The sequence below is a fragment of the Vulpes vulpes genome, chromosome 15, assembly GCF_048418805.1.
Source record: "Vulpes vulpes isolate BD-2025 chromosome 15, VulVul3, whole genome shotgun sequence".
Classification (NCBI taxonomy): Eukaryota; Metazoa; Chordata; class Mammalia; order Carnivora; family Canidae; genus Vulpes; species Vulpes vulpes.
Window position 1 is genome coordinate 10,987,686 of NC_132794.1, and position 19,624 is coordinate 11,007,309.

Here is a 19,624-nt window from a genome sequence, read left to right on the forward strand (position 1 = left end):
TGTTTGTTTGTTTGTAAATTTATTTTTTATTGGTGTTCAATTTGCCAACATATAGCATAACACCCAGTGCTCATCCCATCAAGTGCCCCCCTCAATGGCCGTCACCCAGTCACCCCCACCCCCACCCACCTCCCCTTCCCCCACCCCTAGTTCATTTTGGTTTTTTTTTAATTAATTTTTTTAAGATTCCAAATTTAAGGGGATCCCTGGGTGGCTCAGCAGTTGAGCATCTGCCTTCGGCCTGGGGCATAATCCTGGGGTCCTGGGATCGAGTCCTGCATCAAGCTCCCTGCATGGAGCCTGCTTCTCCCTCTGCTTGTGTCTCTGCCTCTCTCTGTGTCTCTCATGAATAAATAAATACAATCTTAAAAAAAAAAAGTCCAAATTTAAGAAAGATTGTATGGTATTTGTCCCTCTATATCTGAGTTTTATCACTTAGCCTAATGCCTCCAGAGTCCATCCATGTTGACACAAATGGCAAGATTTCACTGTTTTATTATGGCTGAATAATATTCCATTATATATTACATTATATACATTCAACATAAATATAACATATATTCACATCACAATTTTTATATCCATTCATCCATCAGTGGCTAAGTTGTTTCCATGTCTTGGCTATTATAAATAAGGCAGGGATGAACATGGGGATGCGTGTATCTTTTTGAATTCGTGTTCTTATTTTCTTCAAGTAAATACCAAGAAGTGGAGCAACTGGATTGTATATGATAGTTCTATTATTAATTTTTTGAGGAATCTACTTACTATTATTCATAGTGCCTGCACCAATTTACTGTATGCTTTTTGATGCAATTGTAAATGGGATTGTTTTCTTAATTTCTCTTTCCGATGGTTCATTATTAGTGTTTAGAAATGTAACAGATACTTGTGTATTGATTCTCTATCTTACAATTTTACTGAACTTGTGTATTAGTTCTAACAGTTTGTTTTATTTTGTTTCAAAATGAAAATGGGCTTATTGATTTCTCTAATTATCAGAGTGTCAAAATTCAGAAAATTCGGGAAGTAATGAAGATCCTAAAAATCATCTGTAATCTCCCCATCTGGAGAGAATTTCTATATATTAGTCAAATGCTTTGCCTACACACACACACACACACGCACTTTTTGGAAAATAAAAATTGAACCATACTACCACACTACACTGTACCATTTTGCACACTGTTTTTTCTCCACTTCATAAGTTATGTCATTTGATGTCCATTTTATGTGGACCTATGCTATCATTTGTTTCCTTCAAATATTTTATTTATTTATTCATGAAGAGACAGAGAGAGCAGCAGAGACATAGGCAAAGGGAGAAGCAGGGTCCTGCCCGATATGGGACTTGACTCCAGGACCCTCAACCAGTGAACCACCCAGGTGGCTATCACTTTTAAGGACCCTATGATATATCATTCTAAGGATGAACTACCAGTCATTTAAATATTTCCCTTCCCATACAGCTTCATATTGTTCCTAATTTTTCAATATTTCTGAGATTATTTTTGCAGAATAAATTCTTAGAGGGGGAGGTGTTCAGCCAAGAGAATCTGCAGTTTGATCTGTCCATCACCCTCCAAAAGGCTGACCCACTCTACCTTCGACCAGCATCTTTGCTCACCCTGGTGACCTACATTTTCAAGATATGCCTATCTGGCAAGCCCAAAACAAGGTATTTTCTTCTTTTGTTATACATCTCTTTTATTATGTAGCTAACTTAAGCTTTTTGTATATTTAGTATATAAGTGTACTAAATGATAAAGCTAATGTTTATGTACTATTTAGTAGGAGCCAGGTACTTTCCATATACTACCTTGGTTAATTCTCATAAGCCTTTGCAGTAGGTATTATTAGTGTCCCTAATTTACTGAAGAAATTGATGCTCAGAGAGGAGCATTGTACCCCAAGGGCACGTAGCAGCGGTACTGAGATTCAAACCCAAGCAGCCTGGCTCCTGACTATGTGTTCTTCACCGCTACTCTACACCGCCTGTCAGAAATATCTAGTTGTGTATTTTGCCTATTTTCCAATTGGAGTATTTTTTTCTTCTTGAGCTGTAAGTTGCCTTACATAGATGATAGATAGATACATACATACATAGGTATAGATGGGTAATCTATGGATATTTCATATCCTACTTACTTACTTACAGTCTGAAATGTGGTTACCCAGCTTACACCTATCATTTGCCTTTCATTATTGTTCATTATATTTTGTCACACAGAAATTTTTAAGAAAAATGATTATGCAAATAGTATGTTAACATATTCTTGATATGCAAGATTCAAAGAATATAGAAGTACATAGAGCAAATGTGGAAGTTCCCCTCTCATTATCCTACCCCAGAGGTAACCATGCCAATGCATTGAAGGGCATCCCTTGAACTCCTTTTAGATGCTCTGTACACATTTAATAATCACATCTCATTTTTCCTCTGTTTGACAAAATGAACCACACTGTAAGATATCTCATGATTTTTTTTACATACATAGAAGTCTCTGTATTTTTAAAAACATTTTCAGAGTACAGATCTACCGTAATTTATTTGCTTTATCTAGTATCTAGGTTGTTTCCAGAATAAAATATTTTTTACATTTGCTACAACCCTAAATCTTTTAAATTTCTGTCCTTAGTGCCACGCTAAGAATTTCTCCACCTTAGCATCATAAATGGTATTTCATCTTAGTACTTTTGTGGTTTTCATATGTATCTTATAACTGGCCACCTTTTAATATTCTCTTCCTGGGGCACCTGGGTGGCTCAGAAGGTTAAGCATTTGCCTTCGGTTCAGGTCATGATCCCAGGTCATGATCGAGTCCCACATTGGGCTCCTACTCAGCAGGGAGCCTGCTTCTCCCTCTCCCTCTCCCTGCCACTTCCTCTGCTTGTGCTCTCTCTCTCCCTCTCTCTCTCTGTCAAATAAATAAATAAAATCTTTTAAAAGAAAAAAGAGGAGCACCTCAGTGGCTCAGCCAGTTAAGCGTCTGCCATCGGCTCAGGTCATGATCTCAGAGTCCTGGGATCCAGCCCCACAGCAGGGTCCCTGCTCAGTGGGGAGTCTGCTTCTCCCTCTCTCTCTGCCTGCCACTCCCTCTCCTTGTGCTCTTTCTCTCTCTCTCTCTCTCTCTCTCCCTCTCTCTCTTTCTCTCTCTCAGATAAATAAATAAAAATCTTTAAAAAAATAAAAAAAGAATAAGAGGTATCAGTATGAACTCATGGGTTTTAATATGCATTATTATCTACATGAATTGATCTAGAAATAAATATAAATGTATGTGTGTACACTTAAATAAAAGTATGTGTGTATGAATATAACATACATATATACATATATTCCTGACTCTGCCACTGAGGGACCCAAAAGGCAGTAACACTCCAACAGCAATGAGCACCCCAGTACCCAGATATGGATTTCTAAAGTCTCCATTAAAGGGAACCTGAGGGGCGCCTGAGTGGCTCAGTGGCTGAGCGTCTGCCTTCGGCTCAGGGAATGATCCTGGGGTCCCAAGATCAAATCCCACATCGGGCTCCCCGCAGGGATCCTGCTTCTCTCTCTGCCTGTGTCTCTGCCTCTCTTTGTGTCTCTCATGAATAAATAAATAAAATCTTTTTAAAAAGGGGGGGGTGGAAAACCAGATCTAAAACCTCTCTCCAGGAGGTATGCCCCCCTGTGGTTATATAATCACAGGCTCAGAGTATGTCTGAGTCTGCTCACTCATATTACAGAGAGAAACACTGAAATCCTATTTTTTTTTTCTTTTGGTATTGGCTTCACAATGGCTTTCTGAAGATGGGTAGTAGGGATGACATTTCTTTCTGCTTCTTCCTGGGAAAATCAAGGCACGAGGGCATTATACCTCTATTAAGAAAAGAACCAAAGAACGAAGATTTCCTTTTCCAACTTATGAGGTGAAAAACACTGGGTCTCAGAGCTTAAGACTGTATATTATTAGCTCTTTTCACCATAAACAGTTTTTCTTTCTGAGTTACTGGGCAGATGCTTCCAACATCCCCTTGGTGTATGATTCTAGGCAACAGATACCAGGTGCGGCGTTGGCTGGAGAACTTGCCCATGACCCCGGGTCCCTGAAATGCTGAGAAAGCATTTCTCTGCTTGAAAAGGCAAGACGGGTACTTACATTTTTAATGATCAGTGGGTATCTCGTTACGCGTTGCATAGGCTTCAGGATAAAACTAGAGAGTGGCATCCCTTTACATCGAGGGTCCATTGCCAGCCTCTGAAATGAGAGATTTTTTTTTAATGTACTTAAGAAATATGAAAAATCTGGTCAGTGACATCAACTCCCCACCCATCACATTGTCTGATTTATCTGGACGAGAACGAGAATAGAGGGGCCTGGAGTTGGAAGAGCCTGACTCACTATTCTGGCCCCAGATGGAGGTCGGAGCCCATAGATGTGACTCAGCCGCCGGGGTTAACCTTTGCTCTGCAGATTCAGCACACGCTCCCTGGGACACATGGTCCTTACAGAGGCGAGAGTCTGTCTTTCCAGAGAGCATTTCTTCTTGTTACTGTCAGACCTTTTTAACAGTCCCAAGAACGAGACACAAGACCATAGAGTTAGAATAGAAATGTCCCTTCAGTCCCAGAGATGCCAGAAGGGCTAAATCTCATTGCCTGGTGCAGATGGAGCCTGCACACACCCATGGGAGCCCCGGGCAGGCGGGGACAGTGGAGTTGAGACATGAGGCGGGGGAGGACTACAATCTCAAGGCCTGCAGCTTGTCCCCGGCTTATATGGCCTGTCCCTTTTGTCAACTCGACAAAGATGATCCCATCCGTAAATCACAGGGATTACGTGGTGACTCAGTCCTCAAGTTGAACGCCTTAGAATCGGGCAGCTGCCCTGACCTGGGCCCCAGGTCCTGAGAAGTAAGTGTCAGCGCCTGAACCTGCTCCTGCCTGGACATCATCATTCCAGGAACACCTCAAACCTGGCAAAGGTGTGTCAGACCCCCGCAGGGGTGAGGTGAGGAGAGGTGATGAGGGAGAGAAAACAAGCCCCCTGCCCTGGATAGTGTCAGCATCTCCCTCAAGTTCAAGTGCAACCAGTGATGAACTCAGCCTGCCCTGTGCCGGGGGAGGACTGGCCGTTGGCTGAAAAGCCAGGTGGCTCACCATCTGCTCTCCAGTCTCTGGATCACCCTGGGCCTGCTTCTTACCGTATCTCTCCCCTTCAAATGACATTAGAACACCCCCTATTAATTGGATAGCGAATCAACGCTTTCATGTTGAGAAACACCAGGTGAGAAAGAGAGAACAGGCCTGTGGGATGCTTCGGTCAAGGAGAGACCACCCTTGTACCTCACAGTGGTGATTCCACTGATTATGATACCACTGATTATGGGAATTCCACTGGGATTCCCATGGATTCCCATAATCCACGGGATTATGGAGGAGGAAGGAACGGCCTGCCCCCAAATGCACGAGGTACAAAGAGAAGCCTGCTGTTAGTATGATTGGTCTATTCACCAAAATATGACTGAGGCTCAGCAGCAGTTATTTGATGCTTTTCCTGTGGTCTTTTTCTCTGGAAGATTTGGGGGCTGTAGAGTGGGCCAGTGGGGCCAGCAGGGACCCACCCTGGCCAAGGCCAAGTCCCAGGGCCTGGGGCCTCCAGCAGCATGGGGCCCACCTCCCCAGATGTCCCTTGTGGGGACACACAGCTCTCAAGACCCCCATTGCCCCCGGGGCAGAGGTCCTGGCATCCCACCCTCAGCCCCAAACACTTCTCAGAGCCTGAAGCCAACCACAAGAACCAACTGGGAAATGGACAAAGGATCCATTGGGATTCCTGGCCATTCCCTCTGCAGCAAAGAACAGGGCGTGGGGAGGTGCTCAGACCAAACGGAAGGGGGAACCTGAGATGCACCAGCCCCACCGGGCCGACAAATGAGAAGGATGATTTAAACCTGCATCCAGGTAGCACCACGTCTGCAGCCAATTAAGCCAACTGTGCTCTTTCTCCCTGGGGGCCCAGTGTGCCAGGCTGCAAACAGTAGCCTCCTTGGTATGTATGCAGCCTGTTGATTGTATGGGTTGCCCTAAGGGACCTTGGAGACAGCCCTTTGTGGTCGACTTCGAGGTCTGACATCAAACTGTCTCCAATCTAGGCTGCAGACAGGTATGCGAGGTGCCTTTGGGAAGCCCCCGGGCACAGTAGCCAGGGTCCACATTGGCCAAGTCATCATGTCCATCCGTACCAAGCTGCAGAACAAGGAGCATGTGATTGAGGCCCTACGCAGGGCCAAGTTCAAGTTCCCTGGCCGCCAGGAGATCCACATCTCCAAGAAGTGGGGCTTTACTAAGTTTAATGCGGACGAATTTGAAGATATGGTGGCCGAAAAGCGGCTCATCCCAGATGGCTGTGGGGTCACATACATCCCTAATCGTGGCCCCTTGGACAAATGGAGGGCTCTGCACTCATGGGAACCTTGCACCACCCGAACCCTATTCATGCCCATCAATAAATCCTGCTTCCTGTAAAAAAAAAAAAAAAAAAAAAGTAGCACCGGGACCACCCGGACTGCGGACCAGCGCTTGCAGGTGCAGGGCCGGCCTGTCCTCTCCAAGCCTCTGCTCACAGCCACACCTGCCGGCCACTGGGCCACTGTGGGGCCCTGGTCCTCAGCCAAGCCCCGGGCCTGGGGGCTGTCCTTAGCAGGAATAGGCTTGCAGGCTTGAATTCGCCCCTTGCACACCCAGCTGCCCCAAGTCAACCACTCGGGGGTCGGGGGGGGAGGCTCCTTACTTTGACAAACTCCTTGAAGTCCGGGGCCTCGTCGGTCTTCTGCTGGATGAGGGCAGCCCCGTTGAGCTGACAGCTGCAGAAGCGGATGTAAGGCTGCATGTGCGGCAGCTGGGCCGTCAGGATGTCGCCGATCATCTTCACGGGCATCTTCTCCCCTGACATCTTCTTGCGGACCCTCAGCGCTCTGCACGGGAACACGGCTAGTGAGCGGCCGGCACACTTCGAGGTGGCTCGGGGGCACACCGCGGGGTGCACACCCGGGGCGCTAAGGGGGCTACGGGGACACAGGGACAGAAGGAACCGGTCTAGTGCTACAGGGAGCTGCCACCCGGGTATTTTTCTTTGGTAGGATGGCTGTTTGCTGGTTCTTGGGAATAAAAACTTTTCAAAGAAATCTTTGCCGAACAAGTCAGCATGAGAAATATTTATTTATTTATTTATTTATTTATTTATTTATTTATAATATTTTTATATATAAAAACTTTTCAAAGAAATCTTTGCTGAACAAATCAGCATGAGAAATATATATATATATATATTTATATATTAAATATTTTTATATATAAAAACTTTTCAAAGAAATCTTTGCCGAACAAGTCAGCATGAGAAATTTATTTATTTATTTATTTATTTATTTAAAAATTTTTTTTTTTTCTCATGGAGAAATAGGGACTCATTTCTTGCATAACCCAGACAGGATCTCTGTGTTGATGTCTCATTTTATGGATTATTTGTGGCGGAAGTCCCAGGCTAGTGTGGCCCCGGTGCTGAGTCTGCTCTGGGCCAGTGCCACCCGTGGGAGGCTACTGTGGCCAAGGGACACGGAGGCTCATTTTCAGACTAAACAGAACATAATCAAGACGGTAAATCAACTGCCACAGAAAAATAATCCCATGTTGTTCACCAAAGCCAGGTATAAATGATTGTCTGAACTCTGTGCCGAGCACAGCTTCATCGCTGTGGCTAATTTGAAGGTGCCGGGATTACGGACTTCCAAGGAGAGAAGCCTGTTTATAGGATAATGGGCCAATGAACCCAAACGATTCATATCCTGGAAGTGTTAAGAGGCTGAAGGGACTGGGAAGCATTTGTTTTGGGATCCGGCTGCAGTCTGAGCGTTCCGGGCCGTGAGAGCCAGGACTGTGCTCCCCCGCTTCCAGCTCCAGTGTGTGACCTCCTGACATCAGCCCCTAGAAGGGCACGTCACTGAGCTTCTACCCAGCAATGACAGCCATGTGCTACGAGGGCAGGGCCACAACCTGGGAGGCCATGACTGTGCTCTGCCTCCCCCAGGGAGGGAGGGAGGAAGGGAGGGAGGGATGGATGGATGGATGGATGGATGGACAGACAGATGGATGGACGGATGGGCAGACACAGCAGAATGGCATATGATTTTAACATAAGGTTGGGAGGTTGTTATTATAAATTCCTTTGACCGCCTTCCTGGCCATGTTGGAGAAGCCCCGAGGGAAGGATAGGGCTCTATGAGAATTCCAAGGAAGCTTTGCAATACTAGCATTAGCCTTTCAAAACTTCAGACCACTTTACTTTCTTCCTCCTCCATTTTTTGGCTAAAGGAAAAATCCTTGGACTGGGCAAACCAGTCAAGGAGAGAAATTTTAGGGGACCGTAAGTTACGCGGTCTGAGCAATAAGAAATTCCATCTCAGGCAGATGCCCTTGTAGGGAGAGGCTCTGGTCAGCACTGGCTGCTTGCTGTGTGAGGGGCTGAATGGCCACTGCTCACTGAGGGGGTTGGGATGGAATATCCCCCAACATGTAGAAATTTGCTCAAGGGTGATGCCACCCCCAATTCTGGGGAACTGGAGCCCTACGTAACCATGGTATAAACTTGCTATGGATGGAAACAGGAAGAAATTCCATCGTTCCATCATTTTTGTATGAAGAGGAACAAAATAGTCTTTCTCTAAGAGAATGGAAGTACCCTCAAACCTCCCCCCACCCCGACTCTTTTGCTTTTAAAAAATAATGGAGGAGACAAGGAGAAGAAGAAAGGGCAACACATGGCCATTGTGTTGAAGAGGCTAAACCAGTGCCTGGGTTCTGGAGGAACTTGTCCTGGACAGACTCAGCTTGTCCAACCAGGGGACAGGTCTACAGTCAGGCTCCTACTATGGACCAGGCACCTGTTAGGTTCCGTTGCCGGTCTCCTCCTGGGATGTTCTACTGCACAGGCAGGACTTTCAAGGACTGGGCCTCAATGGATTTGAAAGGAGGGTGTCAGTGACACCTGGGTGGCTCAGTGGTTGAGCATCTGCCTTTAGCTCAGTTCATGATCCCAGGATCTTGGGATCCAGTCCCACATTGGGCTCCCCGCAGGGAGTCTGCTTCTCCCTCTGCCTATGTCTCTGCCTCTCTCTGTGTGTCTCTCATGAATAAATAGAATCTTTAAAAAAAAAGAAAAGAAAGGAAGGAAAGAAGGGAAGGAAGGAAGGAAGGAAGGAAGGAAGGAAGGAAGGAAGGAAGGAAGGAAGAAAAGAGGGTGTCACCGGGCTCGGGGCTCATGTGACTCAGTCGCCACAGCTCCACTCATTGGTAACCTGGGTCACCTCGTCTAACCTTCCTGGGTCAAGGCCTTGAAGGCCAGGGTAATCAATCAGCTAATGAGCATTTCAAAGAGTGCTCGGTTGTTTGCTGGGTGCATGAGTGCTCCTGACCCTCTGAAGTCCACCGAGCAAGCGCTGGCCTGACTTCCTATGCATCCTATGGGTCAAACCCTCTTGTACATCCATTGCTTATTCTCCCCACTGGCTGTTGGCAGAAGCCCAGTGACTTGACCAAACTCCCGCGACTGATACTGGCCCAAGCTGTGCTCGAACCCAGGTGCTGTGAGGCCGGGGCTCGCGGTCTGTAAGCAGCGAGCCTGGGGCAACGGGCACAGCGCCCAGACCCTGTGCTCCCCCCCAGGTGCTCCTGCCACCTCGACTTCTCTCTGTTGCTCCCTTGCCCACGGCTCCTCTCCCTGCCACCACTCCTGGCATCTCCGTGCCCCACCTCAGCCTCCCACCCCCCCAGCCCAAAGTTCCCTCCACCCTGTCTCTATCCTCGAGCTAGGTTACTCCTTGTATTTGATTTCTGCTTAAAATAAAAGTATGTCTGGGGGCACCTGTGTGGTTCAGTCTGTTAAGCATCTGCCTTTGGCTCAGGTCATGATCTTGGGGTCCTGGGATCGAGCCCCGTGTGGGGCTCCCAGCTCAGCGGGGAACCTGCTTCTCCCTCTCTCTCTCTGGCTATCTCTCTCTCTCTCTCTCCTCTTAAATAAAGAAAATCATTAAAAAAAAATACATAGGGCAGCCCTGGTGGCTCAGCGGTTTAGTGCCGGCCTTTGGCCCAGGGCGCGATCCTGGAGTCCCGGGATCAAGTCCCACGTCAGGTTCCCTGCATGGAGTCTGCTCCTCCCTTTGCCTGTGTCTCTGCCTCTCTCTCTCTGTCTCTCAAGAATAAATCAATAAAAATCTTTAAAAAAAGAAAACTGTTGAAATACGTGTTTCCATAAGGAAATCAAAACTGGAAAAGAAATATTTAAAAATAAATTAATTAATTAAAAAATACATAAATAAAATTATGTCTATCTTAATTAAGTTAAAAAGGTGACTTTTTTTTTTTTTTAGATGGTCCTTCATTTTTCTCCAAGCAAGGAGGCAGGAAAGGAGATTGATTAGAGGCAAACAGCTCCCAGGACCTGGGTTTGCGTGGCCCTACGTCACGTCTGCATCCCCTCTGCTATCACTCCTGACAGCTGGGCCGAGGCACCTGCTCTTACTGTGAAAAGATCCTTCTTCCCTCCTCTGCTTCTTAAAAGCAAATTTCACAGCTCACCAGTAAGAGAGCGAATCATCCGTTCTAACTGCCAACCAGAGGCCTCATTAGTAGGAAGTCCCTAGGCCCCAGTTAGCACCCCTTTATTTTCATTTATTTACTTCTTCTTTATCTGTTCCCTAAGTCCCATGTCCTCCCCACTCCCACCAAGCACAAGGAGTCGCTGGCTCTTGGGTCAGGAGGGCCAGATATGCAGCTGCTCACTAGTGACCGTGCAGGGAGGGCTGCCTCATACTCTCTATCCAAACACGCCTTCCTCTGCCAGCCTGCAAGGAGCCCTAAAATCTCCCCATCATTGGGGTCATTCCTTTGCATGAGGAAATTAAGGCGATGCAATGAAGGAACGTAGCAAAATGTTCCTGGTACAATCTACAATATGGGTGCTCGCTCCATAATTCTTTTCGTTTTTCTGTATGTCTAAAAATTTTTTAACTAAAAAATAAATTAAAATTTTAACATATTGAAGAGAAGCAAAAGAAATCAGGCCCCCAGGAGGCTCCTATTAAATATTTTTTCTAGAATAGGAAACCATTAGAAAATTCACCCAAACTGATGAGGACAGAGGAAGGGGACAGAGCTCAGGGACACCGTGAGGGGAGAGGGTGCGGTCGGGGTACATGGACATGATTGACAGCAGGCCAGTAGTACGGCCGACCTCCTCGCTCCTCAGAATACCCCCGCATGCCCCACAGGGCGAGCACCATGACTGCGCTTTTAGAGGCCCCAAAACAAGGGGTCCAAGGAAAACTGCCCAGAACAAGTTAGAAGATGCTGGAGCCCAGACAAAAACTTAGGACAGGGACGCCTGGGTTGCTCAGTGGTTGGGCATCTGCCTTTGGCTCAGGCTGTGATCCTGGGGTCCTGGGATCGAGTCCCACATTGGGTTCCCTGGATGGAGCCTGCTTCTCCCTCTGCCTACATCTCTGCCTCTCTCTGTGTGTCTCTCACGAATAAATAAATAAAATCTTAAAAATAAAATAAAAATTAAAACCTTAGGGCATTTGCCTCCTGGTTCCACATTCTTTTCCGGGGGGGGGGGGGTCAGCCCTGGCTGGGACGTCCGCAGGTCACCCACAGAGCAGCCTGGGCCCGGCTTGCCTGGTGTGTGCCGTGAGGCACTGGCCCTCTCCCAGCCCGGCTCCCCCAGCGGAAACAGGGCTCTGGAGCACATCGGCACCAACGGGAGGAAGGAGCATGCGGGCCTGGCCAGAACAGGGCTCCAGGAAGGGGCTTCTGCTTCCCTGACAGGACAAGAGGGAGGGTGAAGTGGGGGGACCACGGAAAGGTACGGGGAGCGTTGCCAGCAGCACTTTCAGTCGAGCCTGCCCCGATGGGTGGGTGGCGGGGGCACCTGGGCACATCAGACACATCTCCCACCTGCCCACCCCCCACTGACGGCTGCCCAAGGTGGGGGGGTTAACTTGTAGGTATATTTTCAACAGAAAACTTCTGTGTCTCTTTTGGAACAACTTGTCTCCAGCCCTTTAGGCTGAGCGCGTGTTAGGGTCAGGGGCTAACCAGCTCCCGGCCCCAGGGGATAGGGCGGCCTCTCTCCAAGGCCAGGCACCTGTCATCTAATGACCCCCTAATAACCACCCGATGCAGGAGGTACACTTATCATCCCCATTTCACACATTAGGACACCGAGGCTTAAAGAGCCTAAGTGACTTGCCCGGAGACACAGCCAGTAGGGCCAGAGCAAGGTGTGAGCCCAAGCGCCTGACCCGGAAGCTTCTGCAGCATCGTTCTGGAGGAGGAGGATGGAAACACTTTCTCCAAGCACCCCTTGGGGTCCCCTCTGAATATTAGTTCTCCAGAGCACAGAGAAAAGCAGGTGTCATAGTTTTGCTTCACATCCAGCTCTCTCTCCATCCCTCAACCGCCCCCAAACACACACTCAGGAAAGTGGGGACCAGGATTTATAAGAACAAGGGGTCACATGTAGGAAATGGCCACTTGCTCGTTCCGTGAATGTCTTGATCAGGAAGGGATGCCAGCTCCCGGGGCTGCTCTCCACCCCTGGGCCCAGCGGAGGACGGTCCTCCCAGGCTGGCTGTATCCACGCGGACCTGGGCCTACTCTGTGTTCTTAGCCAGGGATGTTCCAAACCATGGCCCCCTGGGCCCCGATGTGGGGGATTCTTTGTAGAACTGGAAGGGACCCTCGTGATGACATAATTCCCTCCCCTGGCCTCACAGCTGGGGACCCAGAGGCTCAGAAAGGAAGGACAGGGAGCTGGTCTGCTGACTCCAGGCCCAGAGCTTCCTCCCTGGCCCTGCACTTTGCCTCTGGAAACTGAAATGGGAATAAAATATAAGCAGCTCCAGGGACGCCTGGGTGGCTCAGTGGTTGAGCCTCCGCCTTCAGCTCAGGTCGTGATCCCGGGGCCCTGGGATCAAGTCCCGCATCGGGCTCCCTGCATGGAGCCTGCTTCTCCCTCTGCCTGTGTCTCTGCCTCTCTCTGTGTCTCTCATGAATAAATAAATAAAATCTTAAATATATATATATCCTCTCGGGGCGTGGATCTGAGGAAATTGATGGGCAGCAAATGTTCCTATTGTTTTTCCACCTGCAGGAGCCAAGAAGGTCCCACAAGAACATTCACCCCAGGACCCCCGGGTCTGTGGGCAGGGGAGTGGGAAGCTGCCCAGGCCCTAGGAAGGAGCAGATCCGCGGTCAGGAGCCACCCCCGGCCCCGCTCCAGAGTCCCTAGACCCCCCGTACAAGCAGGACCTTGGCATTCAACTCTCTGCAGTGAGACTAGGGGGCGTGGGGGGGGGGGGTGGATGTTTCTGGAAAGCATCAGGGGTGCAAAGGAGCCATGGTGCTTGTGAGTGGAAATGAGCGAAAGAGGCGGGGAGAGACACACGGGGCGGCATGCATGGGGGACACACGGATGCACCCACACGGAAGTGCTAGTGTGTGAGAGCCGGGGGGCGGGGGGGGGGGGTCGAAGCGAGGCTGGGGTTAGCGGGGAGAGGCTTACTTCAATAGTTTGATATTACACATAATCAGCTCCTTCCAGTTAACAAAAATCATAGCACCCTCTTTTTCTGTCAGCAGCTCAGACTCCATCAGGGGTTTCTGAAAGATCTACAGGTGCAGAAAACGAAGCAGTTCAGAAAGCAAACAGTTAGCTTTACAACTCCAACACGCGTCTGCGCCCTTGTGGGGGCTGGGGGGAGGCCCGGAAGCTGACCCCCCGCCTTCCCGCAGCTTCTGCAGCAGACGGCCCCTCCTCTGCCTGCCTGAGCGGTTGGGGGGTCCCGAGCAGGTGTGCACTGTTCGACAAAGGGGGGGGGGCAGCTGAACTCCAGAGGATGGGCCTTATCCCCAGCAGGACAAAGGTGAGAGGCCTGTGCAGAGTCATGCACACTCCTATCTGCCCACTGAGGGGAGCAGGGGAGGGGAGTGGGGGGGAGTGGGGGCTTCAGGATGCACGTGGCAGGATCTGCTGCCCAGACAAGCCTGGGGCATCCTTAAGGGAGCAGCTGTGGGCAGCAGGGCCTCCGACAGAGAGCCTGGGTGGAGGCTTCTGCAGCTCGGCTAGGCCCTCAGCCTGCGCTGGGTGGGCCTCGGGTAAGGACTGGCTGTGGCTCCGGGAAGGGAACGAGCCTGCCCAGGCGCCAAGCTCTGTGTGGCTGGGTGGCTCGGGGTGCATCACAGCTCTCGGCCCAGCCCCACGTGGTGGTGAGGCCCTGCCTCCAAGGAGGTCATTGTCTACCACTGGAGGTGGGCTGCTCTTCTGAAGGGTCTTTAGACAGGGGACAGCCTATCATTGAAATAAACGTGGTCAGGCTCAGGCTGTCCCCTGGGAGCCCTATTCTTCACGCAGTCTCAGGCCGACGTTGAAGCTGGCATATGCCAGCCCACTGCACACAAGGGCCACGTCTCAGGGCAGTGACACTCTCTTCCTAGGCATCCTAGGTTGTGCATTTAAGTGACAGTCAAGCGTCCTGAGGAAGGGGCCCCTTTTTTGGGTGTTCACTAACATGTCCTAATGCAGGAATGGTGGCCTCCTGGACCAGGAATCCATCCCACCTCCTATACTCATTCAACACAGGGCAGCCGGGTGGTGGCTTTCCTGGGGCCCAAGGAGATGGTTGCACAGCGGTTAGGTGGTGGTGGTGGGGGGGGGGGGGATGGCAGGAGTTTCAAAACTGTTATAGCACTTTTCAAACTGTTGAGTGACCCTCCCATCCAGCCCTACAAACCCCTGTTCACTAATATGGCATTTTCCCATGAGTATGAGCAAAAGGCTTCCTGAAAAGCAGGGGTTCCCAACTCTGCATCTCCCCCTCCTTCTAGACCAAGAGGCCCAGGCCTTTCAACAGCTACCCGGGGGGAGAGACAAAATGAGGTATCATCCAGGTCAGGGGAGGGAGTTAGGGGTGTGAAGAAGTCAGGACCCGAGAAGAAACATCTTCATTCTCTGTAGCAGATTTTCCTCAGGGGGAAATTGTACCATGAGAACTTGGCCAGGTTGGCTGCCGTTTTCAAATGCCAACCTTGAGAGCCAGGAGACCATGTGACAAGCTTGATGGCATCAACTAGTTGGTGGCTAAGCCCCTACTTCTGAGTAGAGTCTAGAATCTCAATTCCCTGCCCACAGGTCTCCTTCCATACACCTCCTCAGGGACTCATTCACCCCTTGGCATGAGCGATCTCTGCCCCTCTATCGGAATGACTCAGAGGGCCACGGTTGAGAGTCCAACCACCTTCTCTTGGGTATGAATCTCCTATGTGATTTCCCATCCAGATGCCCCCCACATGTCAGAAAATTTCTCAGGCTGAGAATCAGGAGAGAGTCCTCCTTCACAGAGCACCCCCTCCCCACCCTCTCTGCCAGTGCCCCCCAGCACCCACCGTGGCCCTTACCTCTGTGACCAGCTGCAGGTCATTCACATAGTTCTCCTCTGTGACAATGAGCTCATGGATGTATCCTTGTCGCTTTCTCTCCGTTGGGGTCAACATATCCAAGAGGTGTAAGTCTGAGCACCCTGGAAAACACAACCATCGAGACATTTCAGGCCAGGTCGAGGGACGCACTCGCAGCTTCACAGTGAAGAGCCCCGGGGCCTCATGCCTGTGGGCCCCTGTGGTCTCACTCTAGTTGGCAGTGAGTGCTGTGGGTTGGATTTGTGTCCCCTAAAAATACACCTGTAAGTCCTAACCCTTGGCACCTGTGGATGTGACCTTATTTGGAAATAGGGTTTCTGCAGATACAATGAAATTAAGAGGAAGTCTTACTCAATGAACGTGAGCCCTAACTCAATATGACTGGTGAGCCCTAATCCAATATGTCCTTATAAGAAGACATACAGGGGGACTTGGGTGGTTCAGTCAGTTAAGCATCTGACTCTTGGTTTTGCTCAGGTCATGATCTCGTGGGATCGAGCCCCATCTCAGCATGAATCTACTTGAGATTCTCTCTCCCTTTCCTTTAGCCCGTTCCCCTGCTCTCTCTCTCTCTCAAATAAAATAAATAAAATCTTAAAAGAAAAGATCTGTGCCTAGCACGGTGCCTGGCACGCAGTAGGCGCTCAATAAATCTTGAATGAAGAATTAAAAAAAAAAAGAAGAAGAAGATACACAGAGACACACAGAAAGAAGGTCATGTGACAACACAGGCAAGGACTGGAGTGAAGCCGCTATAAGCCAAGGAACACCAAGGATCGCTGGCAGCCATTGGAAGCTAAGAGAAAGGCATGGAAAAAAATCTCTCCTAAATCCTCCAGAGGGGATCCCTGGGTGGCGCAGTGGTTTAGCGCCTGCCTTTGGCCCAGGGTGTGATCCTGGAGACCCGGGATCGAATCCCAACGTCAGGCTCCCGGTGCATGGAGCCTGCTTCTCCCTCTGTCTCTGCCTCTCTCTCTCTCTCTCTCTCTGATGACTATCATAAATAAATAAAAAAAATAAATTAAAAAATAATAAAAATAATAAAAATAAAATAAAAAAAATAAATCCTCCAGAGGAACATGGTTTGGCCAACACCTTGATTGTGGAGTTATCTCCAAAAGTGTGAGAAAATAAATTTCCATTGTTTTCAGCCTCCCCGTTTGTGCCATTTGTTACAGCAGCCCTAGCAAACTAATACAGTCGGCACGCTCTTGCTTCATCAAAACCGCTAGAATAACATCGAAAGAAGACAAAACAGCAATTGGCCCATATTTCCTGAGGGCTCACACCTGCCAGGTGCTGTACAAGGAGCCTTTCGTGGAGCGGTCCTGAAGGCTCACCTAGATCCCACAATCATCACCATTTTACAGACGGGGAAACAAAGGTTTAGACAGGCTGACTCACCCAAGATCTCTCAGCTGGGGGGTGGCCAAGAGTCAAACCTGACACTTTGACACCAGAAACTGGGCTCTACCTCAGACCACTACTGTCGGGTCCAAGCTACAGGAGGGGATCAAGTTATCCCAAGGTTGGATTTGGGAGGACGAAGTGGCTGTGCTGAGGCTCCCGATGGGCCTGGGGAGATAGGCGTGGAGTGCATTCAGACGGCGCCCCCTAAATGGAGCCAGGCTGCTGCCCTGCGCCTGTGGAGCTGAGCAGCAGGCCTGCAGACAGACAGGGAAACCCCTCCAGCGGCAGGCAGGTGGGCACAAAGGTGGCCCCAGGTGCCTGAGACAATGGCTCTGTTGACCTCACATGGGGCACGCACAGGAGGCAGTGCCTGCCCTTGCCTCTGCTCACTTAGCCGGTCATTTAGGGTTTTGTCTGCATCGAAAATTCTCAGGTGATCAGCAGAGGTTGTCCCCTGACACACTGGGATGAAGGGTGGGGAGCTCTGTTCCCAGGAATGCCCCTCATCCAGGCCTGGTCCCACCTGTTGCAGGCCAGTGGGCTCTCCTCTCCTTTTTGTGGCGGGTTTTTCATTTAATCACACACACAAAAATCAGATTTTATAAAACAGGCTGAAAGGTGTCCTGGATGTGGGTGGGAGTCGGGGCACAGAACCCCATTCACTTGCTGTTCTCATACCGTCTCCCCACGAGGGGGCGCGATGGAGCACGACGTGAAAACACCTGTGGCCACCAGTGGGCATCAAGGACCCCAGAGCAGCAGCAGCAGCAGCACCGGGGAACTTGTTAGAAATCAGATTATCACCCCCCCCACACACCTCATAGGTGGTTATTTGGGCTCATGACCTAGTCAACATGCTGGAAGCTTCTGGAAAGAGAATGATCCCTCTGGGGGCGAATGATATCACTGACTTCTTAGCGAACATGTTACTGTGCCAGACATTAACTCCGAGTCTGAGTGCTTCCAGGCCTCAGTCTTTTCACCTCCCTGGCCAAATGCACTTTCTAGAATGCGGCAGCTTCTCTTTCTGGAACAGGACAATTCCAGGATGGGCAGGCAGATGGATGCCGGGAAAGCAGGAGGGATGAGCCGTCCTGACGTTAATACCCTCCACGCCCATCCATCTGAGACCTCATTGAAAGCCACTGCGGTGTGGCCAAGCTGTCGTTCCGCAGGGCCGTGCGCTGAGCACAAAGCACGGACGGTGCAGCGCTGCAGCTGAACCTGCGGCCTGGGGCCTCTGCTCAGCCACCAGCCCGGCCCAGCTGTCCCTTGTGGCTTGGGGCGTTGGCCGAGCTTTACTCGAACCACTGCCTCGTCGGTGAACTTTCAGGAAGGAAGCAAGTCCTGATGGCTCACTCTGCTCAGTTCGGCCAGCCTCTGCGTGAGCTTCGGTTTCTGGAAAGTAGAGTGATGCCACTGATTTCTTTGGCCTTCAGGAGAGAGTCACCCGGGAAACACTCTTCCATTTGGGAGGAGACACCCCCTTCCTGCTCTGTTCTCACCAAAGCTTCCCATGAGTGGCTCCAAGAGCCCAGGGCTGAGGTCATTTCTTGTTACAGGGCAGGGTGCAGTGCTTGGGGACTTGTCTGAACTCCCATGGCGCAGAGTCTTCCCCTAGAATTTTCAGGACATTCCTTTCTGCAGGGATGTCAGAATATTGTGGATATTGTTTGGGGCTGCAGTTCTAAGACTCATCCCACAACCGCTGTGCGGTAATGTTTGCAGGGATACAAACTGGGCACTGGTCAAAAAAATAAAAATTTAAAAAAACCTGGGCACTGGTTGGACCAGGCTTTGGAACGTTCCCTTAGGTCACAATTTGCCTTGGAAGGTATGACGGATGCTATCAACTTGGACCCCAGAAAACCCATGGGTACAACACACACAATAGATGCACAATTTGCACACAATTTTTTTTTTTTTTGCACACAATTTTATAAGGTCCGCGGGTCCTCTTGAAGCTTGTTCGCAGATCTCATTCATTCATTCCACAAATTTTTACTGGATGTCCTACTATGAGTCTGGCACTAGCTGATGGGGGAGGATTTACAGGGAAAGTGGAGAATGCCTGCCCTCGAGAGCACACTAAGCCTGGGGTCATCAGCTGGGGGTGGTGCTGACTCCCTCCACAGCCTGAAGGTGGTACCCCCCCCACACACACACACAGCAGGCTGAGGGTGGTGCTGACTCCCCACCAAACAGAGGCTTGTACTGCATCCACTGCTCTGGATTTCAGAAGTTCTTCCGAGTCTTCAAGTTTTACATGGTACAGTTTTGAAGAAGCTCAGAGCCAGAGCAAGAGCACAAGGTCTAGGGTGGATTAAAGCCATCAGTTCCAGAATCCCAGGTGCTGGGGCCAGTGTGGGGTGCACTGGAGGTCTGTTGCACAAGGGCAGGTGGGGGGCATGAGGAGGCCACATGGCCTCCTACTCTGGGCAGCTCCAGCTTTCCGGTCCATCCACCCACAGACCCACATCAGAGCTGATGGAGCCGGGAGAGGCCGTGGGACTCTGGGCTGCTTGCCCCCAACAAATTCCACCCCACACCGTCCACCTACCAGCCTGCCTGGAGACAGGGGCATGGCTCGGTTGGCCTCTCCAGGCCTCAGGATGCAATGAAAAGCAGAGATTCTGTGGGGGAGATTCGTCTCTGCATTGTAAGCCAACAGTGTTGGCTTTCAACCGTCTTTTTAGC

At 49.9% G+C, this 19,624-nt stretch overlaps 1 protein-coding gene and 1 non-coding gene across 5 annotated transcripts in view; one reads left to right on the forward strand and one right to left on the reverse strand.

The window, feature by feature from the left end:
* The window catches only part of ITSN1 (intersectin 1), a 215,842-nt gene that overhangs the window by 17,705 nt on the left and 178,513 nt on the right, over window positions 1–19,624 (reverse strand). For all 4 annotated transcript variants that reach the window (XM_072740761.1, XM_072740764.1, XM_072740762.1 and 1 more), the window contains 4 exons: window positions 15,497–15,618; window positions 13,605–13,711; window positions 6,780–6,963; window positions 4,146–4,244 (listed from right to left, as the gene is read on the reverse strand). In XM_072740761.1, the coding sequence (XP_072596862.1) occupies window positions 4,146–4,244; window positions 6,780–6,963; window positions 13,605–13,711; window positions 15,497–15,618 (512 nt within the window). The remainder of the gene's footprint in view (window positions 1–4,145; window positions 4,245–6,779; window positions 6,964–13,604; window positions 13,712–15,496; window positions 15,619–19,624) is intronic.
* Window positions 5,963–6,094, forward strand: LOC112909302 (small nucleolar RNA SNORA70). The gene has a single exon (XR_003233093.2). It is a non-coding gene; the product is annotated as a small nucleolar RNA SNORA70 (small nucleolar RNA).